The sequence below is a fragment of the Salvia splendens genome, chromosome 4, assembly GCF_004379255.2.
Source record: "Salvia splendens isolate huo1 chromosome 4, SspV2, whole genome shotgun sequence".
Classification (NCBI taxonomy): Eukaryota; Viridiplantae; Streptophyta; class Magnoliopsida; order Lamiales; family Lamiaceae; genus Salvia; species Salvia splendens.
The window spans coordinates 6,014,647-6,035,505 of record NC_056035.1 but is presented as its reverse complement, the minus strand read 5'-3'; the positions used below and the strand labels follow the sequence as shown (position 1 = coordinate 6,035,505).

At 35.1% G+C, this 20,859-nt stretch overlaps 2 protein-coding genes across 4 annotated transcripts; one reads left to right on the top strand and one right to left on the bottom strand.

The window, feature by feature from the left end:
- The first annotated feature begins 799 nt into the window (after positions 1–799).
- Positions 800–2,674, top strand: LOC121801461. Its single transcript, XM_042200955.1, has 2 exons — positions 800–1,236; positions 1,315–2,674. Exons 1-2 carry the CDS (start codon positions 1,162–1,164, stop codon positions 2,533–2,535), a joined length of 1,296 nt encoding a protein of 431 aa, XP_042056889.1. The 5' UTR covers positions 800–1,161; the 3' UTR covers positions 2,536–2,674.
- Positions 2,675–5,046: 2,372 nt separating this feature from the next.
- Positions 5,047–15,348, bottom strand: LOC121798161 (paired amphipathic helix protein Sin3-like 5). 3 transcript variants are annotated; one of them, XR_006050026.1, is made up of 23 exons: positions 15,190–15,348; positions 15,037–15,080; positions 14,794–14,918; positions 14,008–14,163; positions 13,726–13,912; positions 13,531–13,629; positions 13,268–13,441; positions 13,022–13,193; positions 12,515–12,651; positions 12,113–12,188; positions 11,607–11,887; positions 11,378–11,532; positions 10,974–11,101; positions 10,635–10,889; positions 7,898–8,467; positions 7,725–7,780; positions 6,702–7,310; positions 6,529–6,629; positions 6,300–6,438; positions 6,055–6,207; positions 5,802–5,948; positions 5,614–5,725; positions 5,047–5,529 (listed from the first exon to the last, which is right to left on the bottom strand). XR_006050026.1 is itself a non-coding variant. In XM_042197024.1 (23 exons), exons 3-23 carry the CDS (start codon positions 14,865–14,867, stop codon positions 5,452–5,454), a joined length of 3,873 nt encoding a protein of 1,290 aa, XP_042052958.1. In that variant the 5' UTR covers positions 14,868–14,918; positions 15,037–15,080; positions 15,190–15,348; the 3' UTR covers positions 5,047–5,451. The 3 variants fall into 3 exon arrangements, 2 of the variants coding, with proteins under 2 accessions (XP_042052958.1, XP_042052959.1); XM_042197024.1 differs by having other exon boundaries at positions 5,788–5,948; XM_042197025.1 differs by having other exon boundaries at positions 5,788–5,948; positions 7,725–7,762.
- Positions 15,349–20,859: the final 5,511 nt, after the last annotated feature.

The window sequence follows — 20,859 nt, the reverse complement described above, 5'->3', positions numbered from 1 at the left end:
ATTACTCATATTACAACTTATATAATACTACCAAATAGGATCCACCATTATACATTAGGGGTATTCGGTTTGCAAGATTGTATCCCGAGATTAAATATATAGTGTGTTTGGTTCATGAGATAACTCAATCCTAGATGGATAATAATGGATAATTAGTCATAGCTAATATGACTAAAATAATCTCATAACTCAATCATATACTATATCTTGGTATTATTTTATCTAGGAAACCAAACACTGCCTAATAATAATATGAATCTACTATCTAGTGACAATATTTTAACTACCATTATCCCTTTCTTTCTTACTAGACTAACTATATATTAATTCTCGTGCCGATCCAAATGCTTCGAGGGAGGGAGCAATTATTTGTACTTAGTGTGACATAAACGCGGGAGAGGAAAGAAGTTGGACATAGTTTAGCCCTTCAAAATTCAATTTTTACATTTGTTTCAGAAACAAAAATAATTTTCTATTTGTATTCTGCATATATATTCTTTCTAAAGAGTAATTTTTGTTTATGACTATTAGCTTTATTAGAAAAAAAGTTAAATCTCAAAATGAAATTCCTCCCATTAATTAACTATATTTTGCACGTTAATAAAAATTAATTAAGTTGGGAATTTTGGGAGGGAAACCGGAACCAACTCATTCTCCTCTGACAGCCAGTCAAATTCGACACGCGTCTTTAATCTCAGCCGTTCTCTACCAAACAGATCTTCAACCGTTGATTGCCTTGGTGAACCGCTATAAAAACTGCGGGCATCTCCTAATATTCTTTCATAAAAGTTCCCAAATTCCCAAATTTTAGAAACGTAAAGCTTGAATTCTCGCGAGAGATTTCTTGTATGTAATCCGTTTAATCGACAAACCTTCTCAGCATTTTAGTGTTGAATTTCTATTTTCACGAATACAGTCTTTTTTTTTCCGAAAAATCTCGAAGCTGTATTCCCGGATCCTGCTATTTCTGATTCCCAACCTCTGTTATTTTTCTAGTTTTATATTTCTTGGGGTTCCTCGACCTTGGAAAGAATCTGGAATTTTACATGTGTTAGTGACAAATATATCATATATTAACTCGATCGAAATTATAGTTTCTGGTCTATTACCCGATTTCTACGATCAATTTTTTGATAAAAAAAGTTGAATCGATCGATTGAAATGAATGACCAAGCAGGAATGATGAACCAGCAGCAGCTGATGAATATGAATCGGAATATGTTGAATATGCCGCAGGTAACCGAATTCAAGTTTAATAAACCCTACACATTCATTCCAGTCATTTGGAAACAAACTGATTCGTTTAATTTTCAGCCGCCAATTGTTCCGATGAATCGGAGCTACGGGATGTGGGGGCAGCCGCAGCAGTTTCCAAACCCCAATATGAGCTCCGACGTCATGAAACCTCCCCCTCCGGCCTTCAGCAAGTCGTTAGGTCATCGGCGCAATTGGAAGGGGAAACGGGTAAATAAACCGATTGATAAATGGAGGATGGAGCAGCAGTCGTTAGCAAGCTCCGGTGGAATTGGGAGTTCGAATTTTAGGAATTATAACCCTCCCACATTGAATGAGCTGCAACATCAGAATTGGCTTAAGACGCGGAAAACTTTCACAAAAAAGAAGTCGAACAAGAATATGGTTATGAACATGGCTGGTAATGGTGGCAGGTCCGCCCCATTTGCACCTAGAAACACCACTTCCTTTCTGATTAGAGCAAAGAAAAGCGGTGGGATAGCACCAGTGGTTTCTCCATTCCCGGCTACTCCGTCTGTTTTGCCGACCCCAATCTTGTCCCCTTCCACCGAAGTTTTGGGGAACATGGCGAAGGAGGAGTGGGGCGTGGATGGCTATGGCTCGATGAAGGGGTTGATAAGGCTGAGATCTCTCGGGAATGGAGAAGAGGAGGAAGATGGAGGCGGGTCGAGTGAGAGCGACATGGAAGAGCATGTTGAGGTAGAGAGGAGGCTAGACCATGACTTGAGTAGGTTTGAGATGCTCTATGATCCAAATAGTGGCAATGCTGTTGGTGGGATGGAGCATCACAATATTTTAGAAAATCGGGTCGATGATCAAGATAGTCACATTGCACAGCTGGAGGAGGAGAATTTGAATCTCAAGGAGAGGCTCTTCTTGATGGAGGGGGAGATGGGTGATCTGAGAAGGAGGCTGATGTTGCTAGAAAGGCAGGTGGGGCGAGGAGACGACGCTGGTGAGGAGGTTGTTGAGAATGTGTCTGAAAATGAGACAGAGTTCAATGGCGAGAACACACATTCAATAGGGGAGAATGATGAGAATCTGTGTGGGAGAAATGATGAGGAAGGTGTACTTGTTGATGGTGGATTGGAAGCTGAAGCAGTAGAAACTACAGAGGGATTTTGTGTAGAAGAAAGGATCAAGATGAGTGATAAAGATGATGATATTAATAGCAATGAATTTAGTGAAGCAGATAGATCTGATGGCGATGAAGCTTGCAAACTAGTGGTTGAAACTGTGAATTGTGTGTTAGAGAGTGAAGTAGCTAAACTTGGTAGTTAGGTTATGCTTTGCTTTTCATTGCCATGGTTTAAATCAATGTGTGATTAGGTTTTAATTTTCTCCACACTCTTGTTTAAAATGAAATTTTACTGCTCAAGTATTCAGTTCATGTGTCATTACACAATGGACGCAAGATAAACTCTTCTATTGTTTTTTATTGAGCATAATAACGCAAATTCTGAGTGCAGATTTTTGTTAGAGATTGAGATTTTGCAATGAAACTAATACTAATGGTTGGTTTACAAACAATACATACTATATTCGTTTCTTGAGAGTATTTTTTGTAGAATTTGCAATTGCAAGAAGCGTCTAGAAGTAACAGTTTATAGTACTATTTAATTCAACTAAAATTATTTGTAATTATTAAGTTAAAGATATGTAGTCGCCCTTACCCTTAATCAAACTCATTTATAATGAAATGTAAATTGCTAATTGAACCCTTAACGTATTTGTGATTTTTTGTTTAATTTAGTAAAGCAAGGCATGTCAAATTGGGTACCCGCAGATATTCGATCCGAAATTTTCGGGTACCCGATCCTGAAATTCCCGAAATCCAATATATAATACTACTAGAATAGATGAGTGATTTGGTAAAGATGGTGAACAATAACCCGAATTTTGATTCCAGCCATTTTGTGAACAATATCGATAATGTGTTACCATATCGTTTTGTTTAATATTCCGGCATTTCCATGTAGGATTTTAAAGGGGCCACATAGGTTAAATTACACGAGAAATTTCGGAATATGGGTTTAAATTCGCTGACCTTTCGAGATAAGGGATTCAATTAGCTTACTTTTCGAAATATGGGTCCGAGACATGCGAATTTTTCGGAATAAGGGTTTTACACCTTTTTATATTTATTCCCTTCATTTTTCTTATTATTTCCCTTCCAATAATTATAGATTTACTAAACTATCCTTTAACTTATCTCTCAAAAATTTCATTTTACCTCCCTCCAAACGATTTGCGCACTCCGCCTCTGCCTCCGCCTCCACCTCCACCTCCACCCTCCACTTCGCCGCCACCTCCACACCTTAGGGAGCTTGGCACGATCCGGAATGTGCCAAGCTCCCTAAGCACTGTTCCCCACAATATACTAGCGTCTTGTCCAATTTCAGAGTGAATTTTCATTAAACATTGTGGTTGGAGTTTCAACATCTTACTAGCGTCGTGTCCAATTTCATAGTGAATTTATTGCTGAGTGTTATACAAGGAGAGCATACATATCAGGTTTTACTGGTAGTGCAGCCACTGCTGTTGTCACAAAAGATAAAGCAGCTCTTTGGACAGATGGTCGCTACTTCCTCCAGGTCTGGCAAGCAGATGACTAATTATCTCTCTCGTTCACTTTTGAACAACTGTTGCTAGGATTTGTTTATGCATCAGTTACCCTCCGGTGGCGAAGTGGAGGGTGGAGGTGGAGGCGGAGGCGTAGTGCGCAAATCGTTTGGAGGGAGATAAAATGAAATTTTTTAGAGATGGGTTAAATGATAGTTTAGTAAATCTATAATTATTGGAAGGGAAATAATAAGAAAAATGAAGAGAATAAATATAAAAAGGTGTAAAACCCTTATCCCGAAAAATTCGCATGTCTCGGACCCATATTTCGAAAGGTAAGCGAATTGAATCCCTTATCTCGAAAGGTCAGCGAATTTAAACCCATATTCCGAAATTTCTCTACTTACACTGGTATACCCTAAATTCATAGTTTTAGCGACCATTTACTCTAATATATATTAGTACCAGGGGTCCTATTAGGTTGAGATTTTTTAGCTTACTTGAGAATTGAGATACATTTTCAGTCACTCATCCACAACATTTTCGAAATGTCAACTGCAAGTAGATTACGTCAACTCGGGGGTATTATCGTCAATAGCCTGCACATTAAATGTCAATAGCCTGCACATCAAATGTCAACAACTTATAGTTGACATTATATGTGTATAATTGACATGAATTGCATATGTAGTTGACATTATGTATGTAGTTGACATGAATTATATATGTAGTTGATATGGATTGTACACATAGTTGACATTATATGTGTGTAGTTAACATGAATTGTATATGTAGTTGACAAAAAAAAATATTTATTGAATAAAATGTACCATGAAATTACCATTCTACCCTTTCATAATTAATTAATCTAAAAATATTTTCTATATGGCAAATTCTGGATCACTCATTTATTAAAAATAAATGGCTGATAATGCATCTCAATTCTCAATTAGGCTAAAAAATCTCAATTGATCGTATTAATTCTTCAATTCTACTCGGAGAAACATAAAAGACAGTCGGCCTATGTTATTCAAATATCAAAATAATGGGTCACAAATGGAAAAATCTAACTCCAGTCACCATCTAAGCAAAGTAGCACTGATTGAAATATGTCGCTATAAAGCCGACGCTAAACATATTTAGAGCATTACTATTTTCCTCTCGAGCCTTTTCTTATGAGAGGATTCTGAAGCACAATAGTGAAATCCAATAGATTTGGAAGACTAAATATAACAATATTAAGCAACCATATTCACAAAAATAATAGGCGTAATACCTATATACAAATGTAGTGAAGTAAAAACAGTTTATTGACTTCATTAAAAGTAGTAAACACAGAAGCCTCAGAGAATGCAGATGACAATTGGAAAGAGTAGACAAAACCGAAAGGATAAATATTCTTTATTTTAAATAACTCGAGTTTTCATCAATTCACCTTTATTAATTGAAGAGCTCAGTCTCACTGCATTCTGCTACACTTACAGGGAAGTTTAGCCCACTTGTTGGTGAATGGTGACTGACTACTTCTAAGCATCAACTTGCATCATTTCGCCTTGCGTTGGAAACTGCTCATTTCCATACACTGCCTTCCTCCTCTTTCTTTGGCCGATACAAGAGATCTTCCATGTTGCCAACTCATGTCCGTCCATACAGAGTCTTCCTCCTCTTCTTCGGCCGATACAAGAAATCTTCTGTGTCTAAAACATACGAGACCTACAAACCAGCCAAATAAAGGAGTCAGTACAAGAGAGGAATAGGTATACTAATGTATGTGCAGCACAAGGAATGGAAAATCACCTTCAATGAGCTACAGTTCACCTTCATCTCTACACCATTATGAAATATAAGTCCTTCCATGGCTTTGCACGTATCACAATATTCGTCTCCGCTTGAGTATAGCTTTTTGTTCCTGCAAGTTTAGCCAGGATTAATATTTTTGGAAGGAATGGCTTAGAAAATCAACAACCACACCTCTTCAAGAATACCCCGGGATTTTTGTTACTTTCAGCAATGGCCAGGAGTTCATCGTTCAAGTAAGACACGGATTTGGGGTCTATAGAGTTGGCTGGTGGGTCAAGTTTATCGAGCTCATTTTTCATCAACTGTATAGTCAAACGCATTGAGCCAGGCAACTGTAGTAGTTCAAAAAGGGCTTCATCGTCAATATATATTTGAACAAGATGATTTTCACTAACTTTTCAGTGGTGAAACAAAGAGTGATTAGGAGGAGGAACTTACAAACTCCATTCGGTACAAGTTATCATCTGGAAAAAGAAATTGGGCATTTCTATAGTACACTGCATCGGAAAATGATTCGGGACTTCTTGATTTTTCATAGAAATAGAGATGGAGGAGTTTATTTTCTGTCTCCTCAGTTGCAATGAATTGTAGCTGCAGAAATTACAGGGACCGATATCTTGGTCAGAAGCTGCAAACTCAATTAAGAAATTTAGCGGAATGGGGAAAAATTTAATGGCACTAACCTGTTTGACAAGTTTATGTATCAGCTTGTCCAATGTAAAAAGGATGTAGGATTGAGAACCAACAAGAGCTCGACAGTCATCCTCAAACTTTGCGTTATCAGAGGAACCACTTAGCAAACTGTGTAGCGCATTCTTAAATCTGTTACAAAATATGTTGAGTTTACTATTAATGTTCATATGAGCTTCATCCAGAGAAAAGGAGTGCAACTAGAAGATCAAGGTAAACTACCTAGCAAACGAATCCTCCAAATTCGCATCATTTGAAACCCTCCATTTATCGTCAGGAGATGAAGAATGCAACTTGGCAGTCTGCATTCTTTCATACAATATCTGTGAAGGCATGGAGAGTGAGTTAAGAGGATGAAATTTGATGACTGCACTACAACCACATATACTCTTTACCTGATGAAGCCTGAAAAACAAATAGAGCGAATCATTTCCATAGAAGACATGAGAATTCTTCTCTTTGCATTTTAATGCACTAGGGATGTACACTCTGAGAGGCTTTGCCTGTAAAAGATTATCAGGCATGGGTATTGCTCCTCCAGCATCATTGACATCTGCCATGCAGTTTGCCTCCATGCCTTCACTCTCAGCCTTCTTATCATGGTCTGCATCATTATCAGGTTCTTCAGGAGAGGACTCTTCTCCATTTGCAGACTCACTTCTTGAATCATCGCCATTTTCAGAAGCATTTTCACTTTTTGATGAGACCCGAGTACTTTCCTCGCCTTCATTATCAGCATTAGCATCAGTTTCTTCTCCAGCTTCCTCGATACACATTTCTACCGCTCCTCCCATTTCCATAGCATTAGGATCACCTTTGCAGAGAGTCTGCTCCACTTTGGTGTTGGCAAACACGTTCTCCTCTAAAATTCCATTGGGAGATAATTCGCCCTCTTCTCGTTCACCTTTACTGCTACTTTCATTTTCTTCATGATGTTTCTGAACCTTGACCTCTTCCGCACCCATCGCAGTTGAACATGAAGTGAGTTTTGTGATGGCATCAATCTGCAGGAATCAGAAGATATATCAGAAAAATAATATTTATATCATATAATGATCCACGTAGAGACGTATATTCAAGAAAGTTAAACTACAGCATGTATAGGCCTCAAATGTTTTTTTGACATCTATAAGACAGCACTGAATGGAGTTGTTGAAGCAATATATTTTGATAGGAAAATATCACAAACTCCTCAATAGCCAACAATTAAATAGTACGAGGCATCAGCATGTACACATGCACTAGCTCATTAATTCACATTTACTAGCCACCTCACTCAAATGCGCATCTGTGAGCTCAGAAAACCAGAAACCTAACTTAAGCATATATGTTAAACTGTAAAGAAAATGTTCAATTGGATAGAAGATGTAAGACAGTAAAATTCAACAAGAAAATTATACACCAAAAGTTCAATTTACCTGGATTTCTCGACTAGGCGACACTGCCACCCCACGATCTGCATTTGCATGGCCGGCTTTTGATAAATGAGCAACACATCAAACAAATTAATAGATGTACATAATTCTGACTGTAGAATTGTAAGGGGGGCTATATATGGCATATTGTCAATATTATAAATGATAGAACTCACCCTTCAATGTTTCATTCATATCATTTTCTCGCAGAGCAACTGGAGATGCATTGCATAATATACCACTCTTACTGGCAACATTATATGCACCATGAAAATCATCACTAATATCCCCATTGGTATTGTGTGTGTCTAGCACCCCGCTGCAAAAGGAATTCTCTGGTTGAATTTCGTATCCACCTTTTGATATTTCTGCAGGTTCGCAGTAAGCAACCTCATCGGCATTACTTCTATTCTTGGGACCAATTTGGTTCAAGTTTTGCTTTGTATGATTGTTAGCCTTAACAACATATTTTTCGTCCTCTGCACTGGGAGGACGGGAAGGAACACAAAGCAATGGCTCAATGAAGGCTGTCCAGATCTTCATGACTTTGTCATATTGTTCAGGTGTACAAACTTCTTTGCAAGAATATTTCACAAGCTGACGTATATCATCTTGGATATCCAGATCAGGATAATCGAACTCCATATCAGGTTTAGTGGGCTGTGTATATGCAGCAGCAATAGAGAGGACCATTTCGTCTTCATTCTGATTCTTTTCGCTCATCTCTTTGATATCGGCTAACAATGCTGAATAGAAGAGAGAACAAAAAAATACATTGTCAGAAAGAAAAAACCTATTATCAATTGCCAAATTAGTGAGAGGATATATAAATATAACTATTTAGAACAATAAGTGGATAATTAATTATTCATGCTTGAAATAAGATGATTCAGAAGATAGCTCTAGAACTAATGTGGCGCTTCAATTGGCCGAGAGTTAACATGAGATAACATTGACCTTCCATATATATAGATATTTTACTTGATTATTAAATGATAAAAGAAACCATATAAGAAACCAATAATGTCACTTCATACCAAACAAACAATTATACCGTACATAAAAAAGCATCAAGGCGGACAAAATTACCCAAGTAAAAAGATAATATACAGCGTGCAGAGAATGACTGATTAGCTATGCCAGAGAGATTTAAACAAGTTTCTCAGTGTCCACATATCATATGATCCTTTTACCAACAAAATGAAAATGATGTTACTCAGGTGCAGCAATATGCAACCAAAAGTTAGAATTCTTCATTTAAACGGAGAAATATCTACAACTTTTTAAACATACTCTTTGAATCTGAATGTTGTATCAAGTATATTTATGACAATGGAACTAGATTTCATATCTAGTTAACTCCATGAATCTAAAATTAAATTCATAGAAAACTTTCTGACAGAAAAGAAGGTTAATAGGCATCATTTATGCAGCTGTCCTTTTCATTTCAATTTCAGTGGTTACATGTCAAGTCATGAAAAATTCTGATTAAAATGATTACTCCGCAAAATCTACCTAAACCGCACATGACATGGAAGCGATAGCTAGAAACTTGTAACGCCACAAACAAGTTACAGCCATATTACAGCATATATATCAATAACACAGAAAAAATGTGTTTCATCAAATATGAAGACAAGTGAAGAAACTGCAACTCTGGAGGAGCACAGCCAGTTTTCTTTGTTTGATTTCTCTTTCATAAATATTGCAACTCAGGAGCACAGTTGGACTGTGTATACTTCTGATAACTCAAAAAAGGAACTATATTTATGAAAATGGTAAAACATTACGTTTCTGTGAATTCAATTATTAAAATCATAGAAAGCCAATATGGAATGAAATTGGGAATAAGTAAATACCATAGATACCTGACTCTGAGAAATCAATGGCAAGTGCGTTCCGCATGGCCATATATATGGAGGAATGGATGAGAAGTGAACCCACGGGAAAATTCAGGCGAGAAAAAAAAGGGAAGTGCAAGCGCGATAGATAACGGGCGGTGGTGAAGAGGCGGAAAAGAAAGACGATGAAAACGAAGACCAAAGGTGGAACTTAATTTACAACCACTCTGAAGACGACAAATTTTATAGTGCGTAAATGCACTCGAAACCGGTGAAATAATAAATATCAAAGGTCAAAAGGGGGAAATAATGATAAATTTGTGCAGTTGGGACTGGCACTTTGCAATATATATCGTCATATAGGACCAGACAACATTAATATAAACCAAATCTTCTGCCAACAATGAACCATTAAACTCCAGTAAGAACATAGGGCAGCTAGAAAGTACACCTGGACAAAGTATCAAGTGACCAAGAAGAAACTCCAGCACTTACATATAAGACTCAAGCAGAAGAAGCCACAAACAATATGCACAAAGGATGCCAGAGCAGACATACTTCAAAATTTCCCAAACAAGAAGGACCAAAGAAGGCCATCCCTAAATTTTGTGTGGAAAGAGCTTGCATCTAGCAGACGTTGCATTTGTAAACTTGACACAATTTTCAGAAAGTTTCATGGATCCCTTGTCACACATTTAGCCAGGTTTGCAGAGAGCACATTTTTTATTTTTCAATTGTATATTTTTCTCCATTGAGCCAATCTACATCCCCTCACAAACTAGAGCCACCCACACTCCCACATGTCACGAATCACATTTATAAGGAGCAAATGTTCGTAGCAAGCCAGTCTAAAAATTTCTTGTGCACACACATTGCAAGAGAAAACAAAAACAGATGCTTTTTCTAGGCTACACATAGACAACAATCTTTATTATGTGTGATCTCTTGTACCTAAATTTGTTCCTTGTGATTATATGATTACCAATCCTTCAATAAAAATACTACAATGCAGAGAAACATGGCCTTATCATGATTTAAAAAGGTACCAAGTCAAATAACATTATCCTAGTACCTTTGGCGGTCAAGTTCTTTGTATCCTGCTGTTTGAAGTAGAAGCTCCTGTAATCAAGTGACTTATGGTAGTTCTTAGAACAAATTTCAGCCCAAACTTTGTTAAAATCAGCATGACACCTTGCCCATTCTTCTTGTTTCTGCTTCAACCGGGTTAAAATAACTGGCAGGGATAGAGGTGCATTTTTCTTTAATACATCCATCACATCTAGCCCATGGTCACCGTATAAACGTTCAATACATCGCAGGTGAATTGCTGGAAGGGAAAACGGAGGGTAAAACCATTAAATATTTCAACCAGTATATATACTATGACGAAATCACTAGAAACATACTATACCTGACAGGCGATTTTCAATACAAACTGAACTTTCCATTTTATTTGTATGAGCATTCATATTGTCTAAGAGCTCTTCAACACGCTTGGCTGTTGCATTTACCGAATCCAATAACATGTCGAGTTCAAACCTGGAAACACAATAAGATCACCAAGTGTCCAGACATCATAAATCATCAACTCAATCTCCTTCTTGAATAAAAAGGGAAAGGATAGAGAAGCTTCAAATAGCATTCAACTGTTCTCACTGCCTATAGACATTCCACATGGAAAATATAATTAGGGTGAATAAATTTGAGGCTCAACTGACCAACTAATACCGGAGAAGGTCGAACCATCAGACATAAGACAGATGGATGTACATTCAGCAAGCAACGAACCACTGACAGAGTTTCGAGGCATTTTACCTATCATCCTCACACCGGGATAAGATTTCTTCATACTGATTTTTCTGCATATGTTTGAATGAGTAATCTTCACTTCCTGAAGTGACGGATACCCAACGATCATTCAGTACTTCATCACCAATCTTTGTTCTCCAGCTTGCTGTTGGAACTGGAAACTGCCTTATTGAAGTGTCAATGGATTAGTAAAATACATAGGATACTCAAATATGAAGTAAATTCAGTAACCTACATTTTCTGGAAGAGGTTTATAACTAGGAGTGCAGCTCTCACAGTTAGAGAGATCGAGATCTTGAATGGGTTTGGACATAAACTTCTCTTTACTTGCATAAGAAGGTAGCTTATGTCCCATGACATCTTTAGTGTTTGAGGCAAGACCTCTATCGCATCTATCCCTTTCTCTAATTTCATAATCTTTTCTTTTCTCTAGGTCTTCCCAGTCATGATCATCTCCATCTCTTTCGTGCTTTAAAAATCTAAAAACTTGTTTAGAGTTCTGCAAGCTTCCTGAAGCTGAAATCAGACAAAGTTGTTAGTTTTCTACATATTATTCTCAAACACATTTACATTCCTTTCGGAATATTTTATCCCATATAACTTAATATAGTTTTTAAAAAAGCAAACTTACAAGTATGACAAACAATAAGATGTAGTACGGTTAACTTCACTACTTGACCACAACCAATAGCAAGAGAAAAGTGAAATTACTATAGGCAAGCAAGCATAATAAATGATTACCATTACTCTCAACGTAAGTTACAAAATTGTCACATGCCTCTGTAACATATGTATCTGTTCCAAGCAAGCTACTCACCTGACATAAAAATAGCCCATCCAAATTAGTCTGTGCAGGAGGTAAATAGATATGGAGTATAACATAAAAAAGTGAGTCCAATTCACTTTGCTCAGCAGTATTTAGCAACTAGAGATATGGGCAGTTGTTGTTGTGGAGTTAACTATGTTACTGACATCTACCAAGAGTACAAAACAGTATAGTGTTCTAAGACTGATGTTATTATTTAATCATCATAAGATACTGTTACATTGTCATAGTTCACAAGCAGCACCAGAGTATTAGAAAGTAGGGATATCAAGATGCTAAGGGAGCTAAAGAAAGGTGGCTAAGAGAAGAAAGATTACCAGTATCCGGAACTGAGCTGCAGTGGCAATCTTGCTTTTAAAGGAACGAATGCAGTCTAAAAATTTCTCGGCAATATCAGTATCACGTAATCGATCTTTCACTTTATCACGGAATTCTGACTCCATTTCCAGCATCCCTGCGAAAAATCCAAGCTAAAATTAGCCAAGTAGCTAATCATTTAAGCTAGCGTCTGTATATATCAGATTTTGCAGGAGATCCCAGAATAGAAAGTTCATTTTTGATATAAAACTTATTAGAAAATACTCCTAATAGGGTTCTAACAGGAAATTGGACAAAATATGATATTTTTACCATCAATGCAAGAAAAAAATAGAATATAGGAATTTGAAAACATTGATTAATGATGGTTATGATAAATGAATGTGGAAGTATGAATGAGTTCGTTATAACCATTTAATACTAGACTCATGACTATCTTCGTGACATAAATTATCACATACAGTTGTTTCTGAGTTTGCAGATAATGCTCACAGCATCTTTCCTACCTCGGTGAAACTGGTTAATGGCACAATCATCTCGGCGAGAAGATTTTCTTCTGTGACCTAAGCTCTCATCATGTTCCCACTCATTTTTTTGTCCGTCTTCTCCCTTTTCCTTGTCCTTTTCGAACTGTTCAAGGTCATAATGATTGACAAGCCCATCACAAACTGCAGGCTTCTGAAACAAGTAGCAGAAGCATAGCAAAATTACCATTAAGAATAATAACATCAAATGGACTCAAATCAAACTACCTTTTCAACACGTGCAGGCCTTGTTATGGTCATCAGAGAGCCTCTATCGTCTCCAAGTAGGTTGTGGTTCCTACCAGACTGTGCATTGTGAACAGAGGGCACACTTGAAGTATCAGGTAGGAAAAGAGTAAAATCGACAAGAAGGTCATCGTGGCCCTGAAAAAGATCTGAAACCTACAAAAAAAACATTACCCTAACACTAAAATTTGTTCGTTCGTAGTACTGAAACAAATACTCAAGAATGTGAAATAACATTAGCCTACCTCTTGATAAACCTCTGTCAAAGACTTATCTTCCTTTCTGCACATATTCAAAGTCCCAAGGAAAGCTTTGTACACATGATCTTTACCTCGGAATCTAGTCTGCAATTATTTTAAAGTCAGTCCAATGGTGGACATGGCATGCGATGAAGAATTGAGATCAGGGGGAAAGGGGATATTGTTCTTTAGTGGCCATACCTTGATTTTGGTAACAAAACTGATTGCTTCGTCAAAGTCTATAGGCTTGTTTTTAAGATATGGTTCATCCTCTGGTGGGAGGGTGATCTCATATCCCTTAGGCAAAAAGGTATTGAAACCCAAAATGAGGTCCCGGTTACCTTTGAATAACTCTTTCACTCTCAATATGACATCGGATGTATCAATTCTGCAAAATCCACGCGGAGAATGCGCAAACTTTTTAACAGGGAACTGCAAGTTTATTATTGTGATAAATAAAAAGAGTGAAAAATGGGCTACCACCTTTGAGATCTAAAGTCTTTCATGACATCAATAAATTCTCCATATTTATCCTTGTTGTCTTGAAAAACCTCCTTTATGTATTTGAGATATGAAAAGGCATCTGTTGTTGTCAGCCCCTGGGCGCTGCTTGCAGTTGACAATTGGACGTGCCCAGATCTTCATCCCCCCAACAACATGCAAATTTCAGATAAGTAATAGGACATGACTATCTTTAATCCCTAATGCTGAAAAAGACTAAAAAGGCAACCTCCATTGCCCCGTAATACAAATTTCTCATCACAAAAGGCACATAAATAAGTAAAATATTCATCTTTAAGTATACTTTAAAACATATGGATCTTCCAACATCTTTAATTCCTAATCAGCCAATTAGGGCAACAAAATCAAATTTCATTGAATCCTCATTTTCGCTATAGGCTAGGCGATCCGTCTATATGTTGATAGATTTTACTATAAACTTGTGATTCTAAATTGTGATAGACAAACGGTTGATCAGAATAATCAATTGTATTTTCAATTTTCTTTATGAACTACTATCATATCAACAGACGAAAGAATGAAGAAACACAATGACCTGGTTCTTATCTCTCCAGCTATAGATGACCTAAAACGAAAACATGAAAGCAACCAAAAGTAGTGAAATTTGGGAGAGAATGGCAGCAGAATACATGATGAGCAATTCTAAATAGCATAAAGATAAGTTCTTTGCAGCAATAATTACCAAAATAAAGATAAAGCATCAAATTCTGACAAACAAACAAAACAAAATTTCCAAAAAAATCGTACTGCTCGGTGCCAGGAGAAAAGGCGGGCTGCTTGATTTGAGAAGTCAAGAACACATCATCTCTAGACCTCTTCATCCCAATCCGCTAATTGTAAAAATTGGAAAGAATTTTGCGATCCAACAAACCCTGCGGATAAGTAATTATGAAACTACTAAACTTAATTAGATGAAGAAACGTCGATAATTGGATCCATTAAGCACCGCCATTCGACAATTAACGTAAATTGACCAGCCTCATTCCATACCTCTACGGTGATCACCGCCAAATTATCTTATCATCAAGTAATTCCTGCAAAGTAACCCAAAAAAATTCACAAAGCTTCAGACACGTTACTTGAATCATACGAAAGGCAACAATTCAGAAAATCAGCATTGCAAAAGTTGGAGAATTATTTTACATTGGGCGTATGAAGAAGCAGAAGACAGTTATTCCCAGCTTCGCGCGAAACAATGTATGCACAATTTGCACGTATGCAGACGTATATGTAATTTGATTAGAAATAGTATTTGAGAGTGTTTTCTTCGTCAAGAGAGAAAGAGACGAGTTTGAGAGAGAGGAGAGGGTATATGCAGTGCGGTTGGTGTATATATGGAGACGAAGCTGTTGATACAACATCATATCAATGGTAATTTCGTAATTTTACCATCGAAATTTATTTGCTTATCCTTTATTTAATCACCAATTTTAAGCTAAGTGTGTCATAATACTCAAAAAAACATTCAACTTTTGGACACTGAAATATTAGGCGATTAAATCATTTTAGTAATCCGCTACAATCTGTAATATGAATACTATAATCATTCTCTAAAAGTTGTAACAACAATAGCATTATTTTTCTTATTTAGCATGTAATTGATATTAGAAATACATGAACCATATTTTTCAAACTGAAATACTCCTTTCAGCTCATTATAAATGAAATATTTATTTTTTTAAAAATTTTATGTATTATTGTTTTGTGAGTTAATTAGGAGATAATAAAGGAATTGATATGATTTTATTTCCATTTTAAAAAATATTTCAATTTTAAGGGGACAACTCAAAAAGAAAAACGTTTCAATTTTAATATGATATGATTATGAGGAGTAGAATATTGCAATCTATCTCATTGTTGTTTAGGATAGTTTAGTTGTCTTGTAAAATTTTGTAGAATTCACGGTTAATTATGGACATGTAGGGGTGCACTATAATGATAACATAGTTAAAATGCCAACCTAGGCAATCAATCTGCAATACATATGCAAACAACTTGACATATAATCCCAAATAATCTGAGATACGAAATCAGAGCACTATGGTGACACAATAATTAAAATGACAAACTAAGCAAACAATATGCAATATTTAAGCAAACAAACTATGTCACATGTTAAGGTTGAATATGCTCATAAATCCAATAATCTTGTTGATGGTAGGTTGTGATTTTAATTAGTATAACCTGGGTGTGTGTATAAAATAGAGTTTTGGTGGTTTGGGTAAATTTGATAAGTTTTGATTCTTTTACTTCTATGAATTTGAATATTTCTACTATAAAATATTTTCACTTTTTAACATCAAAATAGTATATTCATTACTATTATTATTTATAAATGAGTACGGTTGTTAAGTTCTGAATTATCCCGTCTTCGTTTATAGAAGTAGGAGCACTTCTGTAGGTTTAAGTTGGGCCATGAAAACATAAGGCCCAATATTTTCTCGAGGTGGTGTTAATGAAGCCAGCTTCCTCGCGAATGAGTATCTAAAAAGAGAAAACTCAACCCTTTAGATTTTAATTTAATGGACTGAAGTCAAAGGCCGAAACAATGCATGGCCCAAACAGTGCATCTAATGGGTTGAGCCGAGTTGGGCTTCTCAATATATATAATATTGCCTATTACATTTTAAATAGATATATAGTCTCCTATTTAATATACTAATAAATAAGAAAAACAATTTCTAAGAATTTCGTCTTTTAACTTATTCAATAAGAAAACCAATTTCTAACACAAATTCCTAAACTCCCAACAAAAATCGATTCTTCTTCTCTAATAAGAAAATTCAGAACTCAAATAAAATGGAGACTACTAATATAATCATCCTTTTAATGAGATCCTTCACAGTCTTCTCGAGTTACTTTCTGCAATAGACATAATCTTGTTTTTTGTTATTTGGTGGGTTAGTAAGTAATTCTTGTTTTAATCAATAAATAAAAACATGAAGAAAAAACGTAACTAGCTTAATGGAGTACTAGACTTTGCTTCAGTTTGCTATTGGGCTTTTATTATTCAATAAAAAGGCCTACATATATTTCGGGCCACGTTAATTCTATTCATAGGTCTCATGCTGATCCATTAATAGGAGTCACTATATCCAATCAAACTAAGCATTATGAATAAGTTATGAGTAACTCTAAAATAAGCATGTGCCAAATATTCTAGTACTATATATTTGTTATTATTATTTTTTTTTTCATTTTCAATTTTTAGCTTTCATCCTGTAAATGATAGTTAATTACCCTAATTACTCAATCCTTAATTTACAGTCCCAAAAAAATGTGAGCATGGGGCGGAGAGAATACTACTTGCTTCGTCCAATAAGAATATGCACAATTTGTTGAGCATAGATTTTAATGCACAATTAATAAAGTACGAGAGATGTAGAGAGAAAAAGTAATTAAAGTATTATAGTGAATAATGAGTCTCACCTCATTAGAGAGAAAAGAATTTCTAAAATTAAAAATTGCATATTTTTGTGGGACGGACTAAAAAAAGAGTGCATATTAATGTGGGACGGAGGGGGTAGTAATCAAACAAAATATCAGTCATTTTCTTGTCCATACAAAATCCTAGCCCTACATACTCCATTTCATTAATGCAAACCTAAAATCGAGTACACGAACCAATGTGAAATCAAAATATGAGACTTTTAAAGCGATAGAGCATGAACCCTAAATAGAAAAAAAAAAAGAAGAGGACAAAGGTCCAAGAAATCGGCCAATGTAGGTATGTCATAAACAAAAGAGATAAGAATAAAAGGGACATAGCATATAAACTGATTGGAGGTAATGAGAGATGTCACGTGAAGATGTGGGAGAGACAATGTGATAGTAGGGATGTGTCGGATACATAAACCTTTTATATGTGTAGTCCTGTTTCTTCGTTTACTCATAAATCAATGTATATGCATGTGCTAGTGTCGAAATTCCATGAACTTGCATTCATAAATCATAATGATTCCATCTATTCTTATTGGATTATAGTCTAGCTACTGTTATTTAATTTTTTTGGTTTAGCGAGAGTCTCACTAACTAATCTTTCATTCATTTGTAGACATAACTGCCTATTATTTTAAATTTTAACAACACTGTTTATTTTGTTTTACATGTATATATAGATCTTGTAGACATATTGTCATTGGTTGGAAATCTAGATATTACGTTTTATTTTTGTATTTTAAGGTTTTTTTTTAAAAAAAAACAATCTTCAATGAAAATTCTTTCAGAGTATCTATAAAATTTATAATAAAGAATTGATATAAACAAAGAAATTATGAAATTATAATATTTCATTGTCTTGGCTGAATTGACATACTAAATACTTATTTGAAGCATTAATTAATTCTTTTTTGGACACGTCTCAAACTACATTTACTATTTCTATTTTAAATAAGAGTTAGAATATTTAATTTAGATATTAGAATTAATGAAGTGTTTCCTTATTATATTTAAGTAACTAATTTAATTATATTAATTACTGAACTTTAATAAACGATTCAAAAATAAAAGTGTAAATAAGATGAAACGGGAGGGAGTGAGGGTGTACATAATTAACATAGCAAATGTTTCCCCAGTGTATGACCGTATGAGATAGTGTATACTATACTATATATGACGAAAGCTCATCTCTCTCTCTCAAATTAAATAATTAATCATTGGAAACACTCTTGTCACATATCATTCATATATAGTAGTTGCAATGCAAACATTCCTCTGAAATCTGATTGAAATATGTAGATGTTCCTTAAATCCAGCTGTAACCTAATCACAGACTAGTAGTGACTGATTGATCATGTAATGTCTAAATCCAACATTATATTCATCTGTTGAAAGGCTTAAAACACAAGGGAATTAATTTCTTTCAAATTGCATTTAGTTAGGTCTCCAAAACTAAAAGATGGTGTTTAATGTTCTCGTTAATTATTAACATACAGAATAGCAAGTAGCAACCTCATCATAAAATTCCATAGATGATATTCCACCTAATATATTGACTATAATTTATTAATTACTATACATTATGCGACATGAAATGCAATTATAGTGGTGGCTGTTGAAGTCATTGCAAACATAATAATAGAGATTAAATGCTAATTGGTTCAATTGCAATAGTAATGTAATCACCACAGTCAAAATAAAACACTGTACGCGCGTCTTATCTTGTTTGCTTTCATCGATTATTTGATTTATCAGTAATTAATACGTAATTACGAAATCAGAAAAATAATTTGAAAGGAGTTTAAAAGAACACAAAATAAAAATAAAATTACAGGCACTTCTTTATAAAAAAATACTTGAAAGAGGGATCAGATGGAAAGGAAATACTCTAGTGGGATTTAGAGTGAGAAAAGACAATATATGTATATAGTGATCGATTTTTTTGCATATTACTATAGCCTACCAACTAGGCAACTATATAGAGCTTTAATAATTAAAAATATTAAAGGACATCGCAATATTCTAATATTTTAATATTATACTTATCTATTATTAATAGTATTACTACCAAGTGCTTTTTTTAATTTTTAAGGTTAGTCTAGCTAGTAATTTATATACGTGCGCTTTATAGATTTAATATAACTATGAAAATGATCTATATGAATGAATATTGTGATAATATTAGTAGGTAACTTATGTGTATATCGTATATTAATAATAATGTGCATATAGAATCATAGATACCATAACATCGTATTCCTCTCATACGTCGCATGTACCAATCACCATCTCAGTTTAAAATTAAAAGTCGTGAAAAAAGAATTGTTCTTTTTTAATTGGAGAAAGAAGGACAATATTCAATATACACTGAATGTGATAAATCTCGTGTATATATCTGGGAAGTTGTCACATATACATATAGGCGTCCTCCCACGAACAAAAGAGTAGCCCCGGATCCGTTTTAGATACGACGATGCCTCATTGCAGCAAGATCTGCCCCTCTATTGCCAACTGCGCTATGCTCCTGCGGTTGCTGGTGTAACATGGTTAAATTATTTCTACTTTTCCTTTTCTTAATAGTGGATGTCTGATATGACACATTTAAATTCTCAAAAACGATTACAAAATCCAAAACTATGATCAGTAGTTAGTCATATTTATTTACATTCGTGTGTGCTTTTGTTCCTTGTTATATGTGGTTTCAAATTCTTACGTATAATGATGGGACGTGTGTTTTCATTTTCTTATGTTTTTTATGTTCATTCATCGTTTTTCTTTGGTAGTGATTTTGTATAGAATGTTTATTCTTATCATTTTGTTGCTCGCCATTTTTGGCTCCAAGCATTATTTTTTGTTTAAAAAAAAATTAAAATTGGCCATTTTTGATAAATAAAAAATTGTAAAAATATAAAAGGCAACTGCAAGTTAGGTGAAAAATATACTCCCTCCGTTCCACAAAAATATGTGCACTTCCATTTTTGTCCGTCCCACAAAAATATGTGCATTCCATTTTTGGAAAGTTATATCAATTAAATAATGTAGGTCTCAGTATACACTAACACTACTTTAACTATCATTCTCATCACCTCTCTTACTTTACCATACATTTCCCCTCATCTCTCTTACTTTACTAATTTTATCTTAATTCCCATGTCATATCCAATGCCCATATTTTTATGGGACGAAGGGAGTATCACTCTACTTAAATTAGAGATGCAAAAGTTCCTTATTGGATGAATTTCTCTGGTACATTTCGGAAACTCTGAGAAAGAACATAATATTAGGATTTAGGAGTAATATAGATTCCCCAACTTGGAGGGCATTAAAGGGAAATGCAAAATTCCCCCGAGTTTGAAAGAGGATCGTGACACTTCA

Excerpts from the sequence above, each read along its gene's own strand:
- LOC121801461 (XM_042200955.1), top strand. The coding sequence starts at position 1,162 with ATGAATGACCAAGCAGGAATGATGAACCAGCAGCAGCTGATGAATATG. Across the intron at positions 1,237-1,314 it reads ATATGTTGAATATGCCGCAG|CCGCCAATTGTTCCGATGAA; the intron begins GTAACCGAATTC and ends TTTAATTTTCAG.
- LOC121798161 (XM_042197024.1), bottom strand. The coding sequence starts at position 14,867 with ATGAAGAGGTCTAGAGATGATGTGTTCTTGACTTCTCAAATCAAGCAG. Across the intron at positions 13,913-14,007 it reads AAAGACTTTAGATCTCAAAG|AATTGATACATCCGATGTCA; the intron begins GTGGTAGCCCAT and ends TGGATTTTGCAG. Across the intron at positions 6,630-6,701 it reads TGTTTTTCAGGCTTCATCAG|ATATTGTATGAAAGAATGCA; the intron begins GTAAAGAGTATA and ends ATGCCTTCACAG.